Source organism: Enoplosus armatus, chromosome 23 (assembly GCF_043641665.1).
Source record: "Enoplosus armatus isolate fEnoArm2 chromosome 23, fEnoArm2.hap1, whole genome shotgun sequence".
NCBI lineage: Eukaryota > Metazoa > Chordata > Actinopteri > Centrarchiformes > Enoplosidae > Enoplosus > Enoplosus armatus.
This window is the reverse complement of record NC_092202.1, coordinates 5,762,908-5,774,104: the sequence shown is the minus strand read 5'-3', so window position 1 is coordinate 5,774,104 and position 11,197 is coordinate 5,762,908. Positions and strand designations below refer to the sequence as shown.

The following is an 11,197-nucleotide window of genomic DNA, read 5'->3' as shown; positions in this document are numbered from 1 at the left end:
GAGAGGTTTCAGTCCAGTAGGTTAAATCAAGTCATGCACAAAGAAAGCACCCTCAAATCTGCCCTATAAGGGCAACAGGGAGTCACTACATATTTGGTCAAAATTGAGTTGAGTCCTGAGTCCTGATATTTTTATTTTTTGCCACAGAGAGACAGCCAACTAGCCAGCCAGAACACTATAATGTTAGCTAGCTGGTGAGATAGTCCCAGGCAGTTAGCCTTAGCTAAATCTAAAACTAAATGTACTTTTCCTGAGCGTTAGCTGTTATCTGTAGATGAAACATATCCATTTTCATGAATATCATCTTGGTAATTCAGTTACTCCACATAAATATGGAGTAAACCCCAGCTTAACTCTTGCTAACTGTAACTAGCTTAGCGTTAGCAGATCTCAGTAGCTGCCAGCTTAGCTAGATTTATAAATGTATTAGGTTGAAAATAGTAATAACAGAAAGACCATCAGACACCTCGCAAAACAACACATTTTACTTTGTAAAGTATGAACTGTAAATAATGAAAATAAAGTTTATTTTCATAAACAAACTACTTAAAATCAACAAAAAATCTGAAAGTTCAATATCTGCATGTTTAGGTATTATTTATGTTTTGTGGCAATGTTTTTTGGGGTAAAATTACAACCTTTCTATCTGTTGTGCAGTTTGCCAGCCAACCAGAAAATCTTCCACCCTTTTTTCTCCATTTCACTGCTTCTGTAGTAAAGCCAGTCTGCTCTTTGCCCTCAGATTGTCTAGTTAGCACAGCCAGCATTATCATCTGATTTGCATGGTATGTAGGATACAACCGTGATTAGACCCTTTCCTCCGTGCACTTCTGGATTAGTGTTATCACTGAGAAGGATGAATGTGTCAGGATTTCTCTTGATGATGTAAAGAGGTAAATGTTAAAGAAGCATGAGATAAGTGACATACTGTGCAGAGGGGGGAGCAGGCTGAGGAGAATAAAGGAGGCTGACAGACGGCTGGAACCAGCCATGAGTGACCTCAGCCAGTCAGTCCCGGTCCCGGCTCCGCAGAGGCATGCCAACTTCAACAGAAAATCAACAAACTCTGGGTGTGGGAATGTCTGGAGGTCTGAGGGAGGAGGGAGGGAACAAGAAACAGGGGAGCAGTAAACATTCACACAGAGTACTAGACTGGTTTGACCCTGCATGTGACTTGATTTGAGTTTGTTTACACAGTATTTTAATTAAGGTCTCTGATTTTAATGCCTTTATCTTGAAATATTTTTTACATCTGTGCTGAAGAGTAACTTAGTGTCTGGAGAGACATTAGGCATCTAAAGACATGAGCTGCATAGGTGGAAAAACTATTATTAAAGCAAATAAATATTTGTCTCACAGGCATGGAAGCAATTTTAAAATCCAATCACCCTGGATTTAGATGTCATTAGATGGGTGGGACTGCACTAATAAACCTTTTTCTCAGGCTCATGAACTTCCACATAAAATAGGGAGGCTGGAGAAAAGAAGTCATCCTCAGCACTCTTAGGATTTAAACAAGGGGGTTTCAATCTGGGAGTCCAGACCCCAAAAAGGCGTCGCAACACAAATCTGAAGAGTTGTGAAATCAAATCAAAAATGTTTCTCTCAAATTTTCCATCTATAATGCTGCTTTTACCTCTTCTGTTCTTGAGAAGGGAATATAACCTTTTGGTTGAAGTGCACAATTTCATTTTATCTTTTTTTTCTGCCTTTAGTTAATAGCGAATAGTGAATATAGAAGTGACAGTAAATAAGGGAAGAGAAACCTTTGCTCCCTGCTGAGACTCTAACTGGAGAGTTGCTTACAATACAATTACAGTATACCTTGGGGGAAGCTACTTTTTCAATGTTAATTTTCTTCATTGTCTCATGAATGAACTCTGCAACAAATATACTTTTTGCTGTAACTTACACATTGCTCTTTTTTTGTACACGATTTCAACTCTTTCTCTTAAAAAGGATTTTCTTACTCAATTACTTCAGTACAATTTGGAGTTTGTGCCAATTTATTTGAATACCTCCATTTTGTGAGACTTCATTACATTTTCTTCGTAATTTGGCAAATTCTTTTGTCCAAAACAACTTACATTTCCCCCCAAATATACTCACCCATTAGGAGCATTTTTCTTTATTGTTGATTTTTAATTATGCATACATGAGGAGCCACAAATCCTAGTATATCTATATGATTAATGGCTAACTACTTTTGCTCCATTACATTTCAGGGAGATCTACATCCATACTTTTACTAAATGTCTTTTACCTGAGTATTTTTAGATTATGGACGGTCTACTTTTGACCCTCTCCAGTCTCTGGCCTTGCTGCACGTTCGCAGCGCTGCTATTCCTGTCTCTCTGCCAGTGGAGCAGTGGCACTGAGGGTTTAAATTACCAGAGGGGCAAAAATTCACAGGGGATGATGTCAGTGTTATGACAATGTCGCTTTCCACTCGCCATCCAGTTTGTGCCCCCGGCTGAAAGTGTCTGATATCACGATGGCACTTGAGGCCAATGGGACAGTGGGAGTGGTTCAGTTCCTGATATTTGATCCTCCACGTGAGCTCAGAGGAAGCTACTGTGTTGGCTCATAATCATATTCGGGGGGCCACCGGCAGACTGGCAGGGACACTTGTCACCTTACAAGGAGAGGAACGAGTGCGTGAATGCACGGAGGTGACACCGCAGAGGGACCACTTGACTCTCTGTGAAGGCATGACAATAACACACACAAGAAAGAATAGGGATGTTATTTAATACGCTTTCATGATTCCTTATTTACAGTTCACGAAATGAATGGAAAAGAATTTGAAAACACATCATAAAAAGTTAGAAAACTTTGCTAAGTTAGTCAATTAGAATGACTATTAACAATATGTCTATACTTTAAAAGCAATACTTTTCTTCCTTGATGGCATCAGATGTATGTTTGTTTAATTCAAAACTAACTCTGTGCAACTACTAATGTCCAAGTCTGTTGCTCTGCTGTTAATCATCCACACAGAGTCGATTTGAAATTAGAGACGATGTCCCACCGAAGTATGTCCGTCCTTCACCCACATTTGCAGGTGTAAATCTGTACGTGTGAGTGTGCACATGCGTGTGTTGAATGGGTAAGACTGGATGTTCACACAGGCGGCAGAAATTTTGAAGCATGCCGTAAAATATGCAACAGTTGGAGATCTAACCTTTCATCAACGCTGACAGATTGGCTTCAGTACATCTCTTACTTTCAGTCCAAATAACAGATCTAGCTCATGCTCCCATTGCAGGCTAATCTCCTACTCTAGTACTCAGGGCTTATTTTGCATTTTATCACTTACACTGTGATTAAAAACTAACATGATGAAGCAGGGAAAGTATAATAAAGAATGTGGAATACTAATGATCACTAATGGTGTGTTTAGCCTTCGCTAGCTAGATGCTTTTGGCCTATGAATGTCAAACAAGCCTTAATTATGAATAAACCATTAATTGTACTTGTGCCATGGGACACAATCTGTGCAACCTGGTGTGAATACAACCTGTAAATGGTAATTCATGTATTTCCATTATATTGAACAAAGCAGACGTTCCCATATGTGAGAAAATGACTCCTTATGGGTGAGTCCCTGTTCACAGTACAGAATCAGAAGCTTTAGAAATGTGCCTGCTGTTACACAGACTGTTTCCTGGGTGATTTCTAACCAGCAGGCGCAGACTCACTCTGAGAACTCATCTGGGTAAATTTCCACCAGGACAAATCCCTCCAGCCAGTGAGCTGCCCTAAATAAGCCTTAAACACAGAGCAGAGAGCTAATAAACAGCAATAGATCATCTAATGGGACAAGAGAAGCCACAGTTCCCTCCGTCCATCTGTCTTTATCTGTCTTTATAGACAGCAAATATTCTTGTTCAGAACTGTTAGATTTTTAATTTTGCCTCCTGACAACATGACAAACACTTTGGTGTCCAGCTTCACGTTGTTAACAAACAATGGCTGTCTTGCATCCTGACTTCAGGCACAACTTCAGTGTAACATAGGTTGATGTTTTGAGTTGATTCAATTTAGGACATTTTGAGGTAGACCTTGTCTTTGCACGTACAGTACACAGACATGAGGGTAAAACAGCAGGCTGCAACCAGCTCTGTGTGACGCCAGATAGGAAGCAACACCTTTATTCCTTGAAAGCATAATTTACCTCGACCAAGAACGTTATGTGTATGCCCCTTTGTCACTTTGTATGGCTCTCCGTATGATATCTCAAAACACTGAACAGCTTTCCATGAAATTTGTTGAACATGAGCCAAGAAACAAGTGATTACATGTTGTTATTGATTCAGATCTTGGATTTCTTCCATTAGATACTGTGGGTATATTTGCATGAACATGAAAACTATTTAAATGAATAAGTTCTCACAAAGGGCCTTTTGTTCCATAAGGTGGGTCTTGATGGGCATCTGTGACTTTTGCATGTTAATTCTTCTCGGTAGGTTTGAGACTAAACTTCATAATAAAAACCTCTCACTCTAGCAGTATTGGTAGGTAGTTCCTCCACAGTCTCCCTTTCCTTCAATGCTCAAAAACTGCTGTCTCACGTTCACATTTTTAGAAATAAGCACAAAAACAAACTGAATTACAGATATGAGTTTCAGACATTGTGTGGTGAAGGTCACACTGAGGATTTGCTTGTGGTTAAATAAGAAATACTGGAATCTTGTTCACACGAATCGGGAACTGAGTGTCACTTAAGGTGAAGGTAATGTACACACCCATCCACCATCCACCCAATACCAGCTGTTTTGCATTAGATTTGCTGATGTAGAGGTATACATCAATTTAATTGTATAGTCCCATGAAAATAATAATAACAGTAATAAGCGTTATTTATTATCTTTCATACATAAAATGCAGCTCAAAGTGCTTCACAAAACAACAAAGAATAGAGCAGACTATTTAAACAGTTAAAATATGAAAATAACAATCCTACCATCCCCAGGGATGACGTCCTACAGCTGATGGTGACCTCTGACCTCTCTACAGGGGAAGAAAATGGATGAGGATGAGGTAAAAAGATCACTTCATCAGTGAGTAATGCACTTTTACAGCCAGCAATGACAAACAATGGTTAAAATGAGTACCTCTTGTGGATCACAGTTTAAAAGGTCAAATCACCTTGAATTCATGATCTTAGTGAGTAAATCTGACCTGCTGTCCATGCACACATATGACTTCATCCCTCATGACTTGAACTAGCTATTTATACGCTAGAAGCTATTTCTGATAAAATTCTGTGTTATCCTTATCAACAAATATGTGAACGAGGTAGAGGCAAAACAAAGCATGCAGACAGGTGTGTGTGTGTGTGTGTGTGTGTGTGCAACGTGTGTGTACGTGGGATGGGTGAGAGGCAGCATGAAAGGAGAGTCGGGAGCTCAGAGGGAGGGAGGGTGAGAGAAAGCAGGCGTGTCCACTCACTCGCCATGCTCCCGGGATTAGCTATTTAAAGTTCAGTCGCTCCGCGCCACAGAAAACCTCTCCGTGCTGCCAGCAAGGACGCACCGGGACGCGGAGCTCAGGACGCGGAGAACCGGGCAGCGCTCCGAGGACACACACCGAAACACGTTTTAATGAGGGAGGCGACAAGTGAAGTGAGAAAGGTCGTGTTTCAGTGGGGAAGTTATCAAGAATATCCATTTTCCACTGCCTGTCTTCAAGCCTAACTGTATTTCACCAGGTAGGTAATGCCATTTAACCTACTTAAACCTCAAATGAAAGGGTTTGTATGAGACTGCTGCTCTCTGAACACAACCTGACTGCAGCTCAGGATTTCTAAAGCTCTGTCGAGGGTCTCTCTTATCTGAACAGCTCAAGTGGAAGCGTTGCTTTTTTGGTTTTGGAGCAGGAGGTGTGTCAGCGGGAGGGATCCTGGTCATAAAGAAGCCTATTTGTGGGCTACTGTCTGAAAACCACTTGTCAAACTTCATTCTGCACGCCTCAATAAATCACCTATTGTTCTCTTTCACTGTCCAGTCGGCCAGTTTAATTGACATCACTGAATAACGTGATTTATGAGCAAGTCAAGCCCTCAAATGTCTCATCTTCAGGCTTTACTTCTCACCTGAATAAGCAGGTAATGACTGTTTCCGCCTCTGGCCCGTCAGATGTAAACAAGCAGTTAATCGGCGCAGACAGAGGAGATGAGTGGTGCTCTGGATGAAGGCTCAGATTATCTTGTCTGGCGCAGTTTCTCATTCAACCTTCCACCTGCACGCGCACAGAGGCTTCCGTCACGCGCACCTGAAACTGTAAACTAAAGGTGTGTTAATCAGCCAAACACGACGAAACTAGTGGTGGAAGAAGTGATTCGTTTCTTTATTTAAGTAAAAGTGCAGGAATATTCAATTACAGGTTAGGGACTGTTCGAAAATTATTACAGGGGTAGAGAGGCCTCATTTTTTTCGCCTTTTCTTTTGGCTTTAGTCTGACTTTTCTTGGAAAGTAGGAGAGAGTCTTTCAGTTCCTCCCCGTCCGAAACTTGTATTTTATTTCAGCTTTTCTTTGCGATATGGTTTATAGTCAAAAAGACAACTTTCATTTGCACTGTGGTTCATGAAAGGTGCATTTTCTATTTGCAGAGGACAACAATTCTGTGTCTGTGTCGGGCTTTTATTAATGTGTACAGTAGTGGCACACATGAGAAGTCCCATTGAGATATTAAAGTTTAAATTGAGGCACACGATTGAACAAGTTGTACCAATTAACGGTGGGGACGGTGTTGCAGCATTTCTTACAAAGTGAAAAATCATTTTCATACAGTCCCTAAAAGTCCTGCATCTAAGCAAAACTACAGAATTATTATTAGCAATTACCCTAACCCTATCAGAAGTCCTCATTTTGCAGAATAACCCCTAATCCCCTATATAACAAAACATCATGTATCATAAGCTGAGCTCATGCTTTGTTTGTAAAATCTTTATCAGTAAAAAGTACAATATTTGCCTCTGAAATGTAGTGAAGTAGAAGTATAAAGTAGCATAAAATGGAAGTACAAGTATCTTAAAAGCACAGTACTTGAGCCATGTACTTAATTACTTTCCACCACTGACAATAACCAACATTATTGCCATTATGTTATATGAGATCTCTATAGAAACACATTAAAAGCTGCTTTATCCATTAGCTGGAATGAATATGAATGAAAGCGGATTGCATGCTGCTATTAATGGACACACACACTTGTGCAGGTATACATGCACAGAGGAGTGTGTGCGTCATCTAGCCTGGCAGACCTGTGTGAGGCTTTGTGTTGAGGGCAGTGACACAGGACTGCACTTTTTTTTTCTCCCATAAAGCCTCAGGGAGCAACTTGGAAAAGGGGAGCTCAGTAGGAAATGTGGAGCAGTGGGAAGATTGCTATCACGTTACTGTAAGTGTGTGCATGCTCCGCTGCTTGCTTTAACATTATTTACAAAGCAGATAAGGGGCTGAGTGTGGACTGGTGAGGGGGTTTGCAGAGATGAAAGTTTGACTGACGTTTAGACATGGAGAACTGTGTAGGGATCATGCTCGGCAAACACGTAAACATCGCTTAACTCTCCCACAAACATGCACTCAAAACTATGAAAAAACCTCAAGCCGAAGGACACTTTTGTACAAATTTCAGCTCCATCAGCGAGCCACCACTGATTGAACAAGTAAAGCCACATTATTCAGGTGCTGCACGTGGCTCGTATCAGCTGCCTGCAGGCTGGAGACTCTAGTCTGAGAAAAACATGAAGAGAAAAAGAGGTCAAGGCACAACTTCAGACCAGTGTCCCCTCTTTTTCCACTCTCACAATATCTTCTGCTCTTCCCCCTCTGCATCCTCTACCTCCTGTCTATTTCTTCTTCTCCCTCACTCTCTGTGGTCAATACGGTCTCTGTGCTTTCTGGGTGTGTTTGTGTATGTGTGTGTTTGCCATCTGAGGTTGTTTTTCTCCTCCAGGCTCCCAGGCTGCTATGTGCTGCCAGACCCCCACAGCCAATCATGATCTGGGCCCAGAATTCCTCACCACTGACCCGGGCCTTAATGTTGTGTGTGTGTGTGGAACTGCTTGGCACACTTGTTTTTATGAGGAGAAAAACTTGCAGAGTTATTAATACATAAGGAATTTATATTATAATGCTATAATGAAACTAGAAAAACATGGTCAGCCGGTCCTGTCCCTGTTCCTTTTCCTTCACAATGTGTACTATACTGTGAGTTCTCATTTCACAGGCAGAACCTCTAAATTGACCTAAACATAATGGATTCACTGTGTCTGTAAATGGGATAGAGTTTCACAGCCACACCTGAGTGGAAATGAGAAGGGAGGTGCATTAGATGGTTAAGAAATGGAGGAGGGGAAAAAAAGAGCTTTTGCTGTGTGAATTTATCCAAAAAAAGAGAGACGGTGAAATCCGCGATTACAGAGAGTTTTTCACTTTGTGGACTCAAGTCCACGCTCGTCTGTAATGTGCTGCAGCAGCTCTGTGACTCTGTGTGTATGTGTGAGCCGTCACGTCGCCATGAAAATTGCCTCACTGAATCAAGCAGCGCGAGGAATCAGCAGCAAACAGTGAAAAATAAGGAAAACATTGTTAGCCGAACACTGTTCTCCTGTGTGTTGCGATCACAGTTCACTGTTTGTCATCAGATATCCAAATCTTTCCGTCTGTGATTAATGAACAAAGGAGCTTAGTGCTTTATCGCACGGTTGGTTTTTCTCATCAGACTGTAGTGTTTGATTCAGGCCGCTGTGTCTCTCTGTTGTCATTTTGCATCTCTTTGTAGATGTTTTGTGTCTCTTTGTGGTCATTTTGCATCTCTTTGTAGTAGTTTTACATCTCTTTTTAGTAACCTTGTGTCTCTTTTGGGTCATCATGCATCTCTTTCTAGAAACACTGGTATGTGCTCTCTATAAAACCATCCATCCCATCCTGTCACCTGACAATTTATCACCTCCTGCCATAAAGTGACCCAAGAGCTATTTTAGTGTTTTTTTTATGAGGGAAGGACTCTCTGGTTTATATAGTGTGTTATGCCTTTGTTCACTTGGGAAAGGAGTAATTTCACTGTTTGGTCGGCTGTTGCTGTGGCTGTTCATCATGTAAAGGTTATACATACAAGTGTAGGTCATTGCAGCAGAAACATTAAAGCTACACAATTATTCTTTTACCCCAAAGCACATGTACAATAGAAACCATCGAGATCCATCAGGTCCCTCTGCTCCATTTCACCTGACCTGTTTCTTAACCTGATTAGACTAAAATAAATACCTTTTTTTTCCCCCACTAAACACATCTCTGTGCCGGCATGTGGCCCTGGCTTTATCTCATCATTCACAAGTGTCACAGATAGCGGGACAATCCTCGGGGGACATTATGAATTTGAGTGACTTGTGGCTCAATGGATCAGATCTACAGTGCCTGCAGCATTAGATCAAAGATTGGGCGTATATTCAAGGCAGATCTAGGTCTCAGTGGAAAGCACAATTGCTGGCGGAGAGGGAAAAGTTCAGAAACAAAAGCTTTTAGTGTTCTCAAGATGAAAACAATAACTTTAGCTTCAGTTGAGCTATGCGCCTGTCTGCCTATTAGTCATAACTTGAATACATCAGATGACCTCTATGTAATCTGTTTGGTTGTCAGAAGAGGGCTTAACAATTTCTCTGGCTGCCGGAGACCATTGACGTCCTTTTCCGGGATTAGGTGGCGTGGATGATGATGATGATGATGGCATGGTACATACTGACTGATTGGCTTGTTGCTGGGACATCGTGCCATTCAGTGATATTGTCAGCTTACATTAGACTGTCACGTCTCTGAAGTGCAGGATCATAATTCCATTAAACTGTGACCTGGTGATGAGACAAGGAGCTGTCAGCGGCCCGGGCACTCAGACCTGCTGTCATTGTGATAAGGCAGCTTAAATGGAAGCTGCAGGAGAAGTGAGCCTCCTGGAAAATGTTGTATCATGTGTTTAAAGCACTGTTTATTTCATATTTGAGAGAAGGTTTGACGGTCTCAAATGGAGCCCTGTGCATTAAAAGGACTATAACTTTGTTTTTGTCCATATTTCTGTTGATTTCTTCGTCAACTATCTTATATTTATGTATCTGTTCACTCTCCTCTCTCTATAGACGTTGCTGCCATGGGTGTGAAGATGCTGCAGTGTTTTCCTTTCTACAGACGCTGTAAAGAGCGCTGCAAGAGCCGGCAGTGCCCCCCAGCTGCAGGTTAGACGCAACTACACTCTGACTATTTAAGAAAATCAAACATCGACCCAATAAACAGCCATTTCATGACAGTACAGCCTGATAAAGCCTGACTTTCTATCCCTGTCTTCCCATCCCTTAGTTCCCATTGAGGAGATGAGCCCCCGTCTGTCATCCACTGCATCCTGGGGTAGTGACAGCGAAGGAGCAGGAAGCCTGAGTCGGGGCTCCCAGATATACTTCTCCACGAAGGCCAGGCTGTCTTTTAGACACCAGCTGGACAGCAACATCAACGCAGTGGACGCCACCTACTGAGGAAGACTACAGAAGAGATAAATGGACTCCAGTATCAAAGTTTTCTTATTCACGCTTGAGCCTGTGGTACAGACCTGGGGGCCTGATAGCTGAGCAAACCCATCCGTCATCACCTTCAGGTGTGATCAACAGTAGTTGCGCACAGTTTTAACCCCTCGTTGCTCGCTGCCCACAAAGAACTCTCAATGATTCATCAGATTCAACAAATGACAGAGGAAAACAGACTGAAACAGACTTGGTTTTCAATCTCCGTGCATTAAGATTTCATGTGGATCCACTGCCCAAACGGACATGATGAGAGAAGACAACATAGAGACTTGTTTACAGCTTTCACAACCAAAACGTGCATTACTTTTTTCTTTTGTACTGTTTCTCTTCTTAATTTCCATTTTTGACGACATTTGTGAGAAAAAAAAATGCTGATTTTTCAATTTGCTGTTTAAATAATGGCCCATGTGAAATAGTTTTCAGGTTGTTTCACAAAGCAGGATGAGGGAGTTAACCTTCAAAGTATGACGATAAGTATCTCTATATAAACCTCATCGTTAGCCGTCATCATGATGAGAGACTGAATCATATTTCTAAACCTTACTGTTGACATTTCTTTTTTCTTTCTGATCCTGCTCTGTGACAAAACCCCTGTACACTGACAGTGAAAAACTAAGTTT

At 41.5% G+C, this 11,197-nt stretch overlaps 1 protein-coding gene across 1 annotated transcript; it reads left to right on the top strand.

Annotated features, from left to right (window-relative positions):
• The first annotated feature begins 5,544 nt into the window (after positions 1-5,544).
• Positions 5,545-10,617, top strand: LOC139306348 (uncharacterized protein C17orf114). Its single transcript, XM_070930285.1, has 3 exons — positions 5,545-5,713; positions 10,140-10,235; positions 10,357-10,617. The coding sequence occupies exons 2-3, from the start codon at positions 10,151-10,153 to the stop codon at positions 10,527-10,529; spliced, it is 258 nt and encodes an 85-aa protein (XP_070786386.1). The 5' UTR covers positions 5,545-5,713; positions 10,140-10,150; the 3' UTR covers positions 10,530-10,617.
• The last annotated feature ends 580 nt before the right edge of the window (positions 10,618-11,197 follow it).

Excerpts from the sequence above, each read along its gene's own strand:
- LOC139306348 (XM_070930285.1), top strand. The coding sequence starts at position 10,151 with ATGGGTGTGAAGATGCTGCAGTGTTTTCCTTTCTACAGACGCTGTAAA. Across the intron at positions 10,236-10,356 it reads GCAGTGCCCCCCAGCTGCAG|TTCCCATTGAGGAGATGAGC; the intron begins GTTAGACGCAAC and ends CCCATCCCTTAG.